At 39.9% G+C, this 18,196-nt stretch overlaps 1 protein-coding gene across 1 annotated transcript in view; it reads left to right on the top strand.

Annotated features, from left to right (window-relative positions):
- Positions 1-342: 342 nt before the first annotated feature.
- The window catches only part of LOC126471603 (glutamate decarboxylase), a 278,613-nt gene continuing 260,759 nt past the window's right edge, over positions 343-18,196 (top strand). The window contains exon 1 of the mRNA XM_050099840.1: positions 343-475. Within this exon, the coding sequence (XP_049955797.1) occupies positions 427-475 (49 nt within the window). The 5' untranslated portion in view covers positions 343-426. The remainder of the gene's footprint in view (positions 476-18,196) is intronic.

An 18,196-nucleotide genomic window follows, 5' to 3' on the forward strand; every position in this document is an offset into this window, starting at 1 on the left:
GACTTTTTTCTTAACTACTCTAATATAAACTGATCTTGTTATCCATTCGCCATTTTGCAAAGCTGTCAATAGCATCAAAATTATAATTTTTTTTTATTGCAACGAGAACTGACTTTACAAAATGTCAGCGGGGTGGTAGCGAGCGGGCGGCGGTGGGCGGCAGGCGCAGGCGGCAGGCGTGCGCAGTGGCGGCGCCCTCGCCCCCGCACGCCCCCGCGCAGGGTCCGCTGCAGCCCCCGCAGCCGCTGGCCTCGGCCACTTCCCGGTCTGCTCTCCGCCCGACGGCCAGCCGGCCCGCTCACCGCCAAAGTGGCACACTCCGCCAGCCCTTTCGAAGCCGCCACCGGTAACATCTACAACCGGCTGAGCGGCATACTACAGCAGATCGCCTGCTTCAAGAAGTACGTCTTCCCCGGAGAGCAGGCCATGAGCCGCTTCGTGCTGAGCCGGGATGTCGGCCAGATGCACTACAATGGTAAGTTGGCACCAAAGCTGCTGGCGCAGTGCTCACCAGCTCTACGGCCGCTCTTTGCCGTCAATCTGCCCGGGGCCTCCAGTTGATTTCTGGCGATTCTGAGGTCACCATCGCGTTCCCACAGTTCTCTGCTTTCAGACTCCCCTCGTGTAGCTCTTTGCCCTAGTTTCCTGTTTTCTTTGAACTAACGCAAAGGTCGATTGTCAGTTACCGAAACTGTCTTCTGCAAAGCCGTCCATTTGACGGTGGAACTACTACCTCGTCAATTACATTCAGGCAAATGATATGGAACGGCGTAAGCATTGCTGGCCACAGAAATCATCGCCTCCTTCCTACTGCTAATGAACGAAACAGAGGTGATTGTATATCAGTAGATCGAGGCAACATCATTTTTCGTCAGCACATCTGAAATCATTCCCTTTTCTTCTCTTTTAAAGTCCGTAGGTCCTAAAGCGACGTCTCGCGACCTACTTTTCAGCCTCCATCTTGTCGATACCTCCCACGGACCCGGCTGCCATTGGTCGCCTTGCCAGTATCGCTCAATGACTCTCCTTCCTTTTGGGATTACTTTAGTTCGAATATAGAGTGAATTGTTTGCTTATTTCTTCTTTTTATATCTCAAAATTGTTCCCAGATACTTCAGCCCTCTAAATAATGATAGCCATTCTCAGTCGTTTAAATGAAGTTGTAGCAGTCTACAAGAGGTTCGATGAATTGTTGCTTGTTTCATACTCGATAAGCACAGATTGCACGACTCAATTGTGTCTCGTTTCAAAGTTAACAATGGTATTGGTGTGAAGAGTCATTAACCAATACTGACTACAATTATTTGCAAGGCTGTGGAGGCGATAACTTTTACAGAGTCGCTTTGTCACTCATAATGTATGCTCTTACTTTGCTTTCACCTCATTTTTTGTTTGCTTATATGTGTTTGTGAGTACATGCAATTTTCTAATGTGATAACTCATTATTTTACTATAAGTCCACAGTATCTCCGTAAACAGATGAAACACTTTTGCTCCAGTTCGTCAGCCACCAGAATCAATACATCATCATCTGTCATATGAATGAATTGAGCAAACACAAAACTCTACGATTGTAAACTGTGCTCACCCCTAAGAGGTTTGATTTCCAGTGCAGAAATTCTACAGTTTCATGGAACGAAAGCGTCGTGCATATTCTGAATCAGCTCCTAAGCGAAACAGATGTCCTCTGTTTCCTTCCTCTAGTCACACTTTCTCTGAACCAGCAGCACCATAATGAAAGCAAAGCCCCCATTCAAGCACGTAAACAATGACGAACCAAAAAGTCCTAAATTATGCGGCATTTTAATAATAAATGTAATACAGTTACACTAAATGTAATTCATTGCATATTTGTATGTCATAAAATAAGGTTCATTTTAAGGCCCTCTGCAAGTGGTTCAGCTGCAGCATCCATGTCTGCACCCTCTTCAGTGAATTTCTCATCGTGTCATTATTTCTATTTTGAACTGGCTCCTGTCCCTCCATTTGGCGGCTCCATGTCGAGCCCAAATGATACATATTTCCTCATTCGTATTCACGCACCAGGTTCGTACATAGCTTCCATCCTTTTCTTACAACAGCTTCAGTGGACAAGATCACATTGAATTCTCTCTCACCTGTTCTTCCTAACTGCTGTATATATGTTGACGACGATTGGGTGCATTCGAGGACTGTATGACGGAAACTCCGATTCTCAGATATTCATCGAATATTTCTTTATTTTCAACAATTATCAAACTTATAAAACACTCCTGATAGTTCGCGAGCATCTACCGTTTGAGTTACGTCTTGTTCAGTGGCCTCGTCCAAGGAGCCTAGATACCTGATCGAATTCATAAATCTTCCAGTATTAGGTTTCTCGCTAATCTCTTAAGCAGGTGTTCATTTCATCTCATAGTAGCAACATGTGAACTTACAGCACAATTAGTGTTGTCCCTTTCACCGATAAAATGATCATTGCGTTACTAAAAGTTTTATTTACACCATATTCTAAGGGACATTCTTCTACGTAATATCTATTCAGGATATCGTCCAACTATAGAGTTATCTAGGCGTATGCTCATCTACGTTTCAAATGTTATTCATAATATGCCTATTCGTTCCAAGAATTAGTTTTTGAATCTAATAAAATATTTCATCGATCTTTTTCTAACTCTCACTTCTTTTTATGGAGAAACTATTGTAAAGTAGATATTAAAACTTCTTGAAGCGCGTGAATGCTGTTTGCTAGATGTTTGTTTCAGAATTTACGGAAAAAATCTCTTATTTTTATTTTTCAGAAAATAACATTTTTTTACGCTTTATTGTAGATTTATTGTGAGAGGAATAAAATTAGTGCATGTTCCTCGAAATACCTTTTTAAAGATAATTATATATATATTATATATTTGTCTCTTCTCAAATCTACTATAGGGTGCTTTGTTAAAACGTTGTTGCGCCGAAACTTGAACATTTTGAGCTTATCTTCGTTTTATTTAGAAAATTTGGAATAATAACTACCCGAATCCTGCGTGCTGTATAATCGTCTTTCTGTTCAGTTTTTTAAAGAGAGGACGCTGTCAATAAAGCTTCATTTAAAAGGGAAATCGATAATTTTGTTTTCTATGGCCTCGGAAAACCAGTTTTGTCTGAGACCAAGGGACCTTTAAAACGAAAGCAAATGTTCAGTATCAACTGTCAGATAGTTTTTGGCCCGAAGACATTTCATTGCCAGTGGCCAACAGAATCTTACGAAATTAAAATATCATTACCCACATTCAGTTTATCAACGCGATTGTTATATGAGGTAAACATCGTTAAGTCACTTCTTAGAATCAACGACGTAAGTACAGTAGACCAATTAACGATGAAACTTTATGTGTGGGACTTCAGCTTCAAATTTAATCTGTTGCGCCATAAAAAACACGATTTCCGCGGTATTTTAAGCTATTCATTAGGAGTTTCACTGGAAAACAAATACCTTATGTGCTTCCTCTTTAGAAACAATGTAATATACGAGAAATTAGGGCTCATACGAGAGCATATGGATAGTCGTTTTTCCCTCGTTCTGTTTGCGAGTGGAACAAAAAGAAGATGACCAAAAGAGGTACAGGTCATCATCAACCACGCACCGTAGGGTGGCTTGCGGAGTATGTATGTAGATGTAGATGTAGATGTAGAAATTAGTTTGCTCTTTCTTGCAAATATGTTACTTGCTGCGTTTCGCATTGAATGAAGTGATGGTACGAGTTTTTTGTACATAAAAAAATGTTTCAGTCATAGAAATGAACGCTTTTAGCTTTCATGAAGGCAAATAATACGAGTAAAAGTCACCAGAGATCACAATATGGTGATAACTAACTACGATATGCTCTCGACAAACAGAAGAATCAGAAATTATATGTAAGGCGGATAGACGTCTGCTCAGTCCACTAACCATTTAAACAGTACAACATTATACATATTTTTCCTTCACATTATGATTCTTTTTGAATGATTGAGAGTAACTTTTAAAATTATACACAAAAATGGATTAATTTCTTTTGTTTCAAGTTTCTGACGTATGTTCCCTTTGCAGAGAAGAACCAAAACATTTAATGAGTCGCAGAACGTCATATTTAGTTCCATTCTATTTTCAAATGCTTGATAACTAAACACTCAAAGAAATTTTTACCTTCTTAGCGTTCTTCAGAAAGCAGTGCTGAGTATTTAACTAAAAGTGAGTTGTCATTCATAGAATTTGCGTAACCAATGAAATCCATAAAATCACTAACCTTTTAGCTGCGCATCTACTACTTCCAGTAATAACAATAAAATTAAAAAGATATTTGTACGACAAGCTACATTAGTTTCTCTTTAGTTACAATAGTTTATGACATGTCTTACATAATTTTAACGTGTTTTTAAAATGAAGAAAAAAGGCAATAATTCGAAATGTACGAGTATAACATGATTATTGTTCAGATAAAGTCACAAGAAACTAATCCAGTGGAGATCGTAATGTTTCCCATTACTGATCTTGTAACATCGTACGTTTTGATCAAGATTGTAGAACCAAATTTCGTAACTGGTTAAACGAAGACTGTATCGGACATAATTTTTGGAAATATAATAAACCTCTTCTGCTATGGAGTTTCTACCGGATTCCACTATGAAATTTTAGCACCGTTATGCAGTTTCGTTGTAAGACGGTGCACCCGGTTCATCGGGAAAGAAGAGTGCTAGGAATAAAATACGAGTGAACAGCCATTATAAATTTGTTGGCTTCAGTGCTGCTGTGAATGAGTATTATGGCAGCAGCATAGTGAGTGCCTGACGAGCTTATGCTTATCTTGTGAGTTGAAACATTTCTAAATCTGAGTACCGTTCTGCACGACGTTTTCCACCCCGATAGCCAAACTTTTAGTTCTAACGAAGTATGCAGTCGGATGTAAAAAGAAACGACGATTGTTCAGAGCTGATGTAACCGAGAGCGACTCCATTATATTAGGGCTTTCTCATCTGCTTCCACAAATTTATAGAGAAATCTGGCACGTGTCCCATTTTCACTGCACTAAAAATTAATCTCCAAATGAGTTAGCTTCGTCCGTTAGCAGTAGCGATCCTGACTGATTAGCATTGCTTCTTATGTAGAAACGTCACTATGTTTACAAAAGATAGATAACTGTCTGCGAATACATGAGGTATTCGCAACAAGGAGCAAAAATCTTTACTTACGTCACTGGGTCTGAAGATTTCACTAATTTCCTCTTCACAGTCGGTATGCTAATGCATAGGTTCCTCAGAATCATGGACCCAAGTAATTCAGTCACTAGCTCATCCTCATTGTGCTGCAAAGCTATTCACCAACGTATCTTTACTTTGTACCATAGTATGTTATATCCTCAGACACTAAATTCAATTTCAATAACGTAATGAATGCTGCCAACGGTATGTGACGAACTGTAAACGCTGTGCTTTACAGCTTTGTTAAAGCTTCTGGACATAATTTTTTGGTATACTCAGTAACAAACAGACCTTCAAAGACTGGATTAGTTGTATTCATTCGTACCGGAAAGAACTGAGACATAGCATGCTTCGAAAACTTAAAAAGGCATATCTATTCAGGCATTAGGAAACCTCGTTGTACGTGGCTAATATATACCGAGGGCCAGTGTGTATCGTTGAAGCAACCACGGGTACGCAGTCGTATGATAAAATGACAGTAAGAATGATTTGCCTCAGATTTTAGTTAAATAATCTTCAATTTTCTTGTATCATATACACATGTTACAATGAAACTGAAGGTCATTTTATCGTAATCTGAGGCAAATTCATTCTTACTGTAGAAAAATATAGTCATTCCTTCTGTAATATTTGTCTTTACTGGCAGTCCGTGTAAAGTCCCACTAGCCTAATTGCCCGTTTCTTTTTATATATTTAGAAACATCATTCTTTTAACGAGATAAATATAAGTATATATGAAATAACAGCCGAATCGGGTTATCTTGAAAGAAAATTTCAAATGACCAGTAAATAAGTTAAATTACCAATCTTTGCTTAGGACTAGGATTGTAACCATTCCGGTGAACATATAGCCTACATGCGGACGTCTAAATTCTCAATCAATACGCATTATGCGCGTTCAAAGCGTAGTATTAATCTGAAACGACTGGATACCAAAGATCACTCGAATTGTAAGCGTGTGGGCTAAGAAGTCTGAAGATATTCTAACTGGAGACAAATTTATACAGTTTTACTACACATTTCAAAAGTTACAGATGAAAGCTCAATTGAACTATGCTACGTCGATAGCTATATTCTGTCAGAGAATATTTGCAGTTGCTGCCACGGCAAACAGAAAAATGCTTCACAACTCATCCCTGATCATGATATTTTGTTCATTACTTAACGCTGTTTCTTTATATATTCATTTTGTTTAACGTAGGCATCGTTAACTCACGAAAAACACACAGATATCCACATACATATGTTTACAAATTTTAAATATATTTTAAATATGGCAATTATATATATCATCAACACGTAATGTCACAGGACTAAACATATTTCTTAACTACACTTTCCAAAAGAACCTTTTTGCTACTCAGAAAACTCTACGTTTTGTCGCCATGTCTCAGTAAATTCATGAACAAATAATATCGTTCGTTGTGCAATGCTTCTGGAAACTGGTTTTCTGAAAATTGTCCACCTTGACATGACTCTTTTGATTGTCACGTATAGTCGCAAATAACTTACCATCGAATGTAAAAATTTCGAAAAAGTCGAAGAAAGATTTAAAAAATTATTATGTTTCATCAGTGTTCAATGAGCCACTATCATTTTAGTTGAGGGCACTAGATCGTACAAATTGAAGGTGTTTCAATGACGCAAGGATTGACTAGCACATACTGAAACCAATTAGCTACTGTTGAAATATACCACTATTCAATGAAGAAATTTTTAATTCAAACAGCAACGACGTAAAAATTATATGAGGACACAGATAATTCTAAACTGAAATTGAAATAATACAATAAAATATTAAATATTTATGAGCAGTATATTGACTTCTCAGCACATGTAGAACGTAAACTGTCACGGCCGATTCACACGTTGGCTCGCTACACCCCTTTAACATGTCCTCCGCAGATGGAAACGAAACATTGGGTTTCTCTAAGAATTTCATTCGAACACGGCATAATATATCCCGAAAGAGTAATTTTATAAATTTCTCAACATATGTTGTTCACATGGTTCTTTGTTGTTGCTTTCGCATAGAACAGTAACTCTATATTTCAGCTTAAGAACTAGGATGTAGGGAAGGAACCAATGTATGGCTTTAAATATATGCACGGTATGTATACATAAAATGAGTACACCACACCAGTCACGTAGATGAAGTGGCAGAACGTCTGGAACTACTTGTCTGGTGTTTCCTTTCGAAATGACGTTTTATTATGTTCCTCGACGTTATTTTTTAGTCAGACCTGCTGCTCAGATTCATTTTTGTGTTGCAAGAGTATCAGGCGATCAAATGTAGATTCAGTTTGAGCTTTCAGAAGGTGTCTCAGGAAAATCTCCCTCCGCCAATTTGAAATTATTCCGAAAAGTAACAGACTGAAAGATTAAAATTAAAAAAAGCCTGTAACACTATAAATTTCTTCCGTTTTATTCATGTAACGGCCGTGTAGGTTTCTAATGAATCATCTGATAGAGGTCTTATTCGTCAATGACTGCAACAAAATTCGAAAAAAAACTACTATGATTACCGAAAAGTTTCTAAAAAAAACCTATGTATACATCGATTCTTACAATTTAGCTTGAGGGCATAGTCAGATATTATGAAAAAAATTTATGATACTTTTCTAATTCTACTACGTGAATATTGCACACAAATCATGAATAATGATAACTTCACCACAGTTTCTGGTCATATTTTCTACATTTTTCGGTGTTACAGTGCACCACGTCTCTGCGCTTAGCTTCAAGAATAAATACAAGGCGCATAAGTAAAGAAATTGCTTTAATTAAATTACTAGGTTTTACCTACAGCTACATTCTGACAGCAATCACAAAATTAGCTGCCTTATATAAAAATGTTACTTTTTCTGTAATCAATAGGTTTCCATTTTCAGTGTTTACGGTGTGTGTTCCACAAACGAACATTATTCATTATTACTACTACACATACACCTTGAGTGCTTGTTAAATTGTTTCAAAATCATCTTTTTCAGTAAACCAAACAGCTTCTTTTTTTTACAAATTCTCATTTTTCCTTGGGTAAGTTTTATAGGGAGGTTTATAACAAGTTTATATTACTTATTATTTCTTTTAAAAACCAGAGTACTTCTATCAGTTCTCATAATAATAGATCTTATGTGTATGAAGCATAAGTCTCAGAATAAAAAGGAACACTAAACTGTCCTTTGATCTCTGGCTGTTCATTATTGTCATCCGACTTATTTCTCGTGAAAACACCTAGTTCACGTTAGTGCTATCCCACAGTCCTTGTAAAAGCTAATATGTCAAACGCCGCTGTTAGATGAATGCTTTTCTCTCTTTCACTCCTACGCTGAAAGAAGCGGTCAGTAGAATGAGAATTAAAATTGGAAATTACTTCGCAGTCTTAGCGTTTACGAAACAACATTAGTCGTGTCGTAAGAAAATTCAACTACACACGTATTCGGTCAATACCGTTTTTCTTTAGAATTGGGACGAGTAGAGTTGTAGCCCAATGATTAACCGTTTTCCAGTTAACAGAAATACAACTGGCTAGGGACACCCACGCGGTGTTCTGTGTTTCATTTTTCTTCCTTCTTTTTACTTTTGCTGTTTTCGTTTTTACTCCATTGAAATTCGTCGACGTGAATACAGGGAGTTACAAAAAGGTACGGCCAAACTTTCAGGAAACATTCCTCACACACAAAGAAAGAAAATATGTTATGTGGACATGTGTCCGGAAACGCTTACTTTCCATGTTAGAGCTCATTTTATTACTTCTCTTCAACTCACATTAATCATGGAATGGAAACACACAGCAACAGAACGTACCAGCGTGACTTCAAACACTTTGTTACAGGAAATGTTCAAAATGTCCTCCGTTAGCGAGGATACATGCATCCACCCTCCGTCGCATGGAATCCCTGATGCGCTGATGCAGCCCTGGAGAATGGCGTATTGTATCACAGCCGTCCACAATACGAGCACGAAGAGTCTCTACATTTGGTACCGGGGTTGCGTAGACAAGAGCTTTAAAATGCCCCCATAAATGAAAGTCAAGAGGGTTGATGTCAGGAGAGCGTGGAGGCCATGGAATTGGTCCGCCTCTACCAATCCATCGGTCACCGAATCTGTTGTTGAGAAGCGTACGAACACTTCGACTGAAATGTGCAAGAGCTCCATCGTGCATGAACCACATGTTGTGTCGTACTTGTAAAAGCACATGTTCTAGCAGCACAGGTAGAGTATCCCGTATGAAATCATGATAACGTGCTCCATTGGGCGTAGGTGGAAGAACATGGGGCCCAATCAAGACTTCACCAACAATGCCTGCCCAAACGTTCACAGAAAATCTGTGTTGATGACGTGATTGCACATTTGCGCGCGGATTCTCGTCAGCCCACACATGTTGATTGGGAAAATTTACAATTTGATCACGTTGGAATGAAGCCTCATCCGTAAAGAGAACATTTGCACTGAAATGAGGATTGACACATTGTTGGATGAACCATTCGCAGAAGTGTACCCGTGGAGACCAATCAGCTGCTGATAGTGCCTGCACACGCTGTACATGGTACGGAAACAACTGGTTCTCCCGTAGTACTCTCCATACAGTGACGTGGTCAACATTACCTTGTACAGCAGCAACTTCTCTGACGCTGACATTAGGGTTATCGTCAACTGCACGAAGAATTGCCTCGTCCATTGCAGGTGTCCTCGTCGTTCTAGGTCTTCCCCAGTCGCGAGTCATAGGCTGGAATGTTCCGTGCTCCCTAAGACGCCGATCAATTGCTTCGAACGTCTTCCTGTAGGGACACCTTCGTTCTGGAAATCTGTCTCGATACAAACGTACCGCGCCACGGCTATTGCCCCGTGCTAATCCATACATCAAATGGACATCTGCCAACTCCGCATTTGTAAACATTGCACTGACTGCGAAACCACGTTCGTGATGAACACTAACCTGTTGATGCTACGTACTGATGTGCTTGATGCTAGTACTGTAGAGCAATGAGTCGCATGTCGACACAAGCACCGAAGTCAACATTACCTTCCTTCAATTGGGCCAACTGGCGATGAATCGAGGAAGTACAGTACATACTGACGAAACTAAAATGAGCTCTAACATTGAAATTAAGCGTTTCCGAACACATGTCCACATAACATCTTTTCTTTATTTGTGTGTGAGGAATGTTTCCTGAAAGTTTGGCCGTAGCTTTTTGTAACACCCTGTATATTTCCATAACTTAGAGGATAGTTTGAAATGCTAATATAAATATTGCTCTTTGACACGGTGGTTGAAAAGTTCGAGAAAATAAATATTATATGATGCTATGGTAATACTGCAGGAAACCACACATTTTAATGCTAAAGACGTCAGATTGACAAGCCCGAGCTAAGATTGCAGATAAAAATTAAGTTTACTGTTGATATTCCATGAGAGATTCTAAGAACTATCCTTACAGATGATCAGGTTTTAACGTCCCGTCGTCGTCGAAGTCATTAGAGATGGACTATGAATTCTGAGGAACCAAAAATATGCCACTGTGTAGGTCACGGTCATTTGCAGGAACCATCAGATCAATCTCTTGCAGGGAACAGTGGAAAATATAAACCAGAACTTGAGGTTCGCCGATGACAATGGAATTCTGTCAGAGACAGCAAATCATTTGGAAGAGCAGATTAATGGAATGGATAGTACCTTGAAGAGAGGTTATAAGAAAGAACTAGGTCCGCTTCTAACAGCAGCTTATAGTAGTTCGGTGGAGTAATGAAGGGTACCTTGCGACTGGAAGAAACCGCAAGTCATTCCCGTTTGCAAGAATGGTCGTAAGACGATGCGCCTAATTATAGGGCTATTTGTTGACTCCAGACTGTTGTAGCATTCCAACACCATTTCTTCCGAAAATAACGTCATTGTCTTAATCATTACGCCACATCACTTGGCAACAATGGCGTTTTGATCCGGTAGAAAGCAGTTAAATGCATTTCTCGTTTTTTTTTTTTTCTCCACAATTACCCAACAAGGCGCTTATGCTAATTGGCTATAAGTTGCTGCAGTTCCACTTCCTTGCTGCCAAGGTTTCTTCAAAAAGGTCGTTGAACCTAGTGTACTTCTTCATCAGCAAACTAGACTATATTATGTGACCAACATCCTGGTAGAAAAATAGAACCAATGTAAAGCCGTAGTTCTAGCGACAGCTGAATCGCATTTTGGAGTAGAGCAATTTACATGATATCACTACTAAATAACCCGATTCATAAAAATTTATAGATGCAACTGCCACGAGAAAAGCACTTTAAGAATTATTGCTATAGAAATTGCACAGTTTCTTATGTTATTTAAATCATAAAATGCGGAGATCGATAATAAATGTTAACACTTAGATATAAGTGCCCTTTATGTGCAATACAGCGCTAAACATAAGCAATGAAAGTTCCTTAGTTCAAAGATTTGGGAGATAAAACGGAAGGGCTGTAGTAACGAGGATGAATGTAATAATTCCAATTATAAATAACGCAGGTGCTGACAGGTGTGAATTCTACCGAACCACCAGTTTAATAAGTCTTGAGTGAAAAATATTGCCACAGATTATTTGCAGATAAGTGGAAAAACCGGTAGATACCAACCCCAGGGAATATACGTTTGCTTTCCAGAGACATCTGGACAACACACGAGAAAATTCTGACGCTATTACTTATTCTAGAACATAGATTCAAGAAAGAAAAGCCTACGTTTATATCTCTTGTACATTTAAAGAAATCTTTCGACATTGTTAACTGGACTACACTCTTTGAATTTTTGGTGGTATGAATGAAATATGGGGTCGAAAGGTTCTTTACAGCTTCTAGGGAACCGGAGTCCAGTTACACGAGTCGCGGGACATGATGAGGAAGCACTGGTTGAGAACGGAGTAAGGCAAGGCTTTACCCTATTCCACATGTAATTTAGTCTTCATACTAGACAAGCAGTAAAGGGCACTAAGGAGAAATTTTAGGAGAGAATAAATGTTCAGGGAGAAGAGATAAAAACTTGAGCTTCGTCGCAGGGAGAGGAGATAAAAACTTGAGGTTCGCCGATGACATTGGAATTCTGTCAGAGACAGCAAAGGATTTGGAAGAGCAGATTAATGGAATGGATAGTACCTTGAAGAGAGGTTATAAGAAAGAACTAGGTCCGCTTCTAACAGCAGCTTATAGTAGTTCGGTGGAGTAATGAAGGGTACCTTGCGACTGGAAGAAACCGAAAGTCATTCCCGTTTGCAAGAATGGTCGTAAGACGATGCACCTAATTATGGGGCTATTTGTTGACTCCAGACTGTTATAGCATAATGGAACGTGTTTTATGCTCATTAATTATGACATTTTTGGAAAACGAAAATCTTCTCTGTAAAAATCAACATGGGTTCCACAAACAGAGATCTGACGAAACCCAGCTCGCTCTGTTTCACCATATCGCGGTACATATCGACGCTCAGACTGATGCCACGCCCCTTGACTTCAAGAGGGCATTTGACACCGTACTGCACTGCCGTTCAATTAAAAAATTATGAGCTCACTGAATATCGGACCAGACTTACGACTGGATCCAAGACGTCCTTGCAGACAGAACTCAACACGTCGTTTGCAATAGAACAATAACGACAAATGTAAAGGTATTTTCCAGAGTACCCTAAAGAATGGTGATAAGACGGTTACTGTTTACAATGTATATAAATGACCTAGTAGAAAGCGTCGGTAGCTCTTTACGACTGTTCGCAGACGACGCAGTTGTCTGTAAGAAAATATCAACGCCAGAAGACAGTGTCGATTTGCAGAATGACCTAAAGAGATTTGATGAATTGTGCAGGCTTTGGTAGTTGACCCTGAACATAAAATATCTAAGATTAACTATCCAAAGCGACCATAAGTGGAATGACCACATAAAACAAGCAGCAGGAAAAACAAATTCCAGACTGAGATTCATAGGAAGAATCTTAGGGAAATATAAACTCATCTTCGAAAGAAGTGGCTTACAAGGTGGTTCTTCGACTGCATCTTGAGCATTGGCCATCAGTCTGTGACCCTTATCACATACGGCTGATAGAAGAGAGAGAGAGAAGATCCAACGAAGAGCGGTGCGTTTCGTCAAGGGATCATTCAGTCGGAACGATAAAATTACAGATATGTTTAACACACTTCAGTGAGAGACGCGATGTGCATCACGAAGAGTTTACTATTGATGAGACAGAGTACTTTCCGTTAGGAATCGAACAACATATTACTTTCTGTCACACACATCTTGCGAAATGACCATGATGAGGAAATTCTATAGATTAGAGCTAACACAGAGGCATACCGACAATCAATGTTTCTATACGCCGTTGGCGAATGGAAGTAGGAGGGGACGTCAGTAAGCTGTACCAGAAGTAGCCTCCGACACGCACCATCAGGTGGCTTACGGAGTACTGATGCAGATGATATTGATGATGTAGATGTAGATAAACATTAACAGAAGAAGAAACATCGGTAATGGAGTATAGCTGAATTAATCATCTGGTGCCGATAGCATTAAAATTAGTTCATGAGCTTTCTTATTTGGGCAGAAAAATAACTAATGATAACCGAAGTAGAAAGGATATAAATGCAGATTGGCTACAGCAAGAAAAACATTTCTGGGGAAGATAATTTTGTTAATATCTAACATTAATCTAAGTGTTAGCAAGTTTATTTAAAAGGTGTTTGTCTGGATTGTAGCCTTGCACGGAAGTGAAACATGTACAGTAAGCAGTTCAGACGGAAAGAGAATAAAAGCTTTTGAAATGTGCTGCGGTAGAACAATGTTGAAGACTAGGTAGGTAGACAAAGTAGCAAATGAGAGAGGAACGTATGGAAATAAGAAAAAAGAGACTACACAAGTGCTCGGTTAATAGGTAGAATCCTGAGAAATCAAGAAATTTTCAGTTTTGTGATGGAAGGAACTGTTGTGGGTAAAAAATTGTAGAGGCAGACAAACACCTGAATGCAGAAGCAGATTCGAATGGATATAGGTTACAGTAATAACGCACAGATGAAGACGCTTGCACAGGATAGACTAGCATGGAAAGTTGCATCAAGCCAATCCTCGAAGTGAAGAGCACAACAATAAGAACGAAAAAAAATTGTTGGGGTACTCTGTTACATTTATTTCCTAAGACGATAACGCTTTTTTCTGTGCCTTCGGTTCCATTGGAGAATTCTGCGTTTAAGTGTTCAGTTAAACTCGAAAAATGTCATACAACTGTTTCGTTATAATGCAATTCGTGTTTCCTTATGAATAATCTGAAATTCATCTTAAACGTGTCTTCCATTACTTCTGGATAGACCAATTTTATTTTTATCAATGCAAGTACTAACTGTGGACGCTCTCCAGTATAATTTTTTTAATAACTGTTTGTACACTTACAGGATCATCATCAAACAATACCTGACTATCCTCAACGAAAACGACAGCATGAGAATGTATTGTTGAACAACTTTTATAAACAAGTTACAGCCGAAATGAAAGTTCCTAAAACTCTCAAATAGAAAGACAGGTAGATAAAAATAGCGGTAGCTATTTAATAAATATAAAAGCTGATGTGTGCAGAGCGGTGGTTGCAGCTGTTATGTTTAAAATCATTTCTGGAAAATTTGTATTAGCGCATACGGATAATTACGCTTAACTGCATTGTAGACAGACATTTGGGGAACTGCAGAATATCTACCAACTTTCAGTAAAATGAAAATGAAAATAAAATAAATAAAAAGCAAAATGGATGAACAGCACGGAAATTTGAGTGTCAGTTATGAAGAAATACTGAAGGGGTTTATTGAAGCCGAATGACTGATAGAAGATGGCCTATGGTAATCTACGGTATCAGTAAAGTTTCTTGCAACTACAATGGAAGAAATATCATTTTGGTGCAATCATGGCTTTAACCTTTAAAAAATGCCCAGTAACTGTCAGACAGCGAATGGTAATATAAATATTCATTGCTATGACAATATTTCTGCAAAATATCTGAATGTTTCAGTGGGATATTCCTGTCATATTTCCATGACATTTATTTATTTTCATTTTAATATTAATTCCTAAGGACGTCCTCATAATTAAAAGCGAAAAATTGCGTACAGGTTGTCTATTATCACGTCCTATGAGATAGCAACGAGAGGTTTTGTTAGATGGCGATATGCGCTGCCTTGTAGAATGAAGACTCTTCCCAATATTTTCCTGAGAACAGTTTACTTGTAATAGAAACATAATATCGTTTGCATGATGCATAAGTAGCCTGAAACTTCCTCTCTCACTTAATTATTTTCTATTATAATGGTAAAAGTCGACGTTTGATGCGGCAGTCCCTTGCTCTTTCTCACTTTGCGAGTTCTTTAGCCCAAGTCACGTGGGACTTAAGTTGTCCGGAGCGTCAGCAGCAGAGGCGCAAATCCGCTTACGGGAAGTCCTACCGTCGGGGGCGTCTCTTAAGTAACGGCCGTGTTATTCCTGGCGCTCCACTCACCTCCAGAGTCAGTTGAAGTCCCACGTATTACGAAGCTCCACGCCCGTCAACTTAACGCGCTCCCTTGCTCGTTGTTTGATACGGAATGTGAGAAAGTGGCTCAGATGCATTTGGCAAGGGAGGAGGAAGGTGAAGCAACAACAGTTTACCATCAGCCGCAGTCAGCATCTTTCGTGAAGCTGTTGCACGTAGTGCATTAGTGGAGTTCCCTCCTCTTTTTCACATTTGCTTCACAGTAAATGTATTAACTCTAAATAAACTGAAAAATGTAATTTGAGAATAAATGTTTCCCCAGCTGTAATAAAATGAAAATTTTATTACTTTTTTAAATCAAATACGCGAGAAGTGGCACGTTAACTGTTTTTCCCACTATTAAGGGCGATCAAAAAGTTCCCGACCGAATGCCGTACAGTCCAGAATGGGTATGCCAACCAGGCAAAACAGCCGTGAGCACCGAGGCAATCATCCCTCGACGCAGTAGCTCGGAGAAACTCGATTGGTAAAACGCCTGTCCTGTTCCTTGAAGGAAGTCCGTAACTACCTGCTGCATATCTTCGTCCGACACGATCGTAGACCATTCAAGGCCTTTTTAAGAAACCGAAGGCGTGATAATGGCATGCGGAGAAAATAAAACACAAAGCATGTTGTGATCTCAGAATTATTATACACTACTGGCCATTAAAATTGCTACACAAAATAAACGGGTATTCATTGGACAAATATATTATACTAGAACTGACATGTGATTACGTTTTCACGCAGTTTGGGTGCATAGATCCTGAGAAATCAGTACCCAGAACAACCACCTCTGGCCGTAATAACGGCCTTGATACGCCTGGGCATTGAGTCAAACAGAGCTTGGATGGCGTGTACAGGTACAGCTGCCCATGCAGCTTCAACACGGTACCACAGTTCATCAAGAGTAGTGACTGGTGTATTGTGACGAGCCAGTTGCTCGGCCACCATTGACCAGACGTTTTCAATTAGTGAGAGATCTGGAGATTGTGCTCGCCAGGGCAGCAGTCGAATATTTTCTGTATCCAGAAAGGCCCATACAGGATCAGCAACATGTGGTCGTGCATTATCATGCTGAAATGTAGGGTTTCGCAGGGATCGAATGAAGGCTAGAGCCACGGCTCGTAACACATCTGATATGTAACGTCCACTGTTCAAAGTGCCGTCAATGCGAACAAGAGGTGTCCGAGACGTGTAACCAATGGCACCCCATACCATCACGCTGGGTGGTACGCCAGTATGGACATAACGAATACACGCTTCCAATGTGCGTTCACCGCGATGTCGCCAAACACGGATGCAACCATCATGATGCTGTAAACAGAACCTGGATTCATCCGAAAAAATGACGTATTGCCATTCGTGCACCCAGGTTAGTCGTTGAGTACACCATCGCAGGCGCTCTTGTCTGTGATGCAGCGTCAAGGGTAACCGCGGTCATGGTCTCCGAGCTGATAGTCCATGCTGCTGCAAACGTCGTCGAACTGTTTGTGCAGATGGTTGTTGTCTTGCAAACGTCCCCATCTGTTGACTCAGGGATCGAGACGTGGCTGCACGATCCGTTACAGCCATGCGGATAAGATGCCTGTCATCTCGACTGCTAGTGATACGAGGCCGTTGGTATCCAGCACGGCGTTCCGTATTACCCTCCTGAACCCATCTATTCCATATTCTGCTAACAGTCATTGGATCTCGATCAAGGCGAGCAGGGATGTCACGATACAATAAACTGCAATTGCGGTACGTTACAATCCGACCTTTATCAAAGTCGGAAACGTGATGGTACGCATTTCTCCTTCTTACACAAGGCATCACAACAACGTTTCACCAGGCAACGCCGGTCAACTGCTGTTTGTGTATGAGAAATCGGTTGGAAACTTTCCTCATGTCAGCACGTTGTAGGTGTCGCCACCGGCGCCAACCTTGTGTGAATGCTCTGAAAAGCTAATCATTTGCATATCACAGCATCTTCTTCCTGTCGGTTAATTTCGTGTCTGTAGTACGTCATCTTTGTGGTTTAGCAATTTTAATGTCCAGTAGTGTAGATCATTTTTCAATCTTGCAGTCGATATGTACAGAACAAGTTTGATAATTATCGGTCCCACGTTCTAATGGGTACCAGGCCATCAGCTGATCCTCCACAGCTGACACTAGTCGTGGCAGTGAAGTACTGTGTATCTGTCAGTCAGTTGTATGGAGTCGCGCAGTAACCTGGGTGGAAGTGATGACGTGAAAGAGTGGCAAGAAGGAGCTGTCGTATTTAGACTTCCTCATGATCATGCCGTGTTCGGTTTGTCGGTATATCAACGCGGACCGTCCAACGTGTCTTCAGTGAATAGTGTACCACTCGCTACCAAATAACACGGCGTAAGAACAGTAGTCGTAAAAAGATCCTAATCAACGGTGACTGGAGATGAGTGTCATTCCATAGGAATTGCAGTTGTGAATGAATGCAGATCCATCACAAAGAAAGAAAAAATCCG

The sequence above is a fragment of the Schistocerca serialis genome, chromosome 3 (assembly GCF_023864345.2).
Source record: "Schistocerca serialis cubense isolate TAMUIC-IGC-003099 chromosome 3, iqSchSeri2.2, whole genome shotgun sequence".
Lineage (NCBI taxonomy): Eukaryota > Metazoa > Arthropoda > Insecta > Orthoptera > Acrididae > Schistocerca > Schistocerca serialis.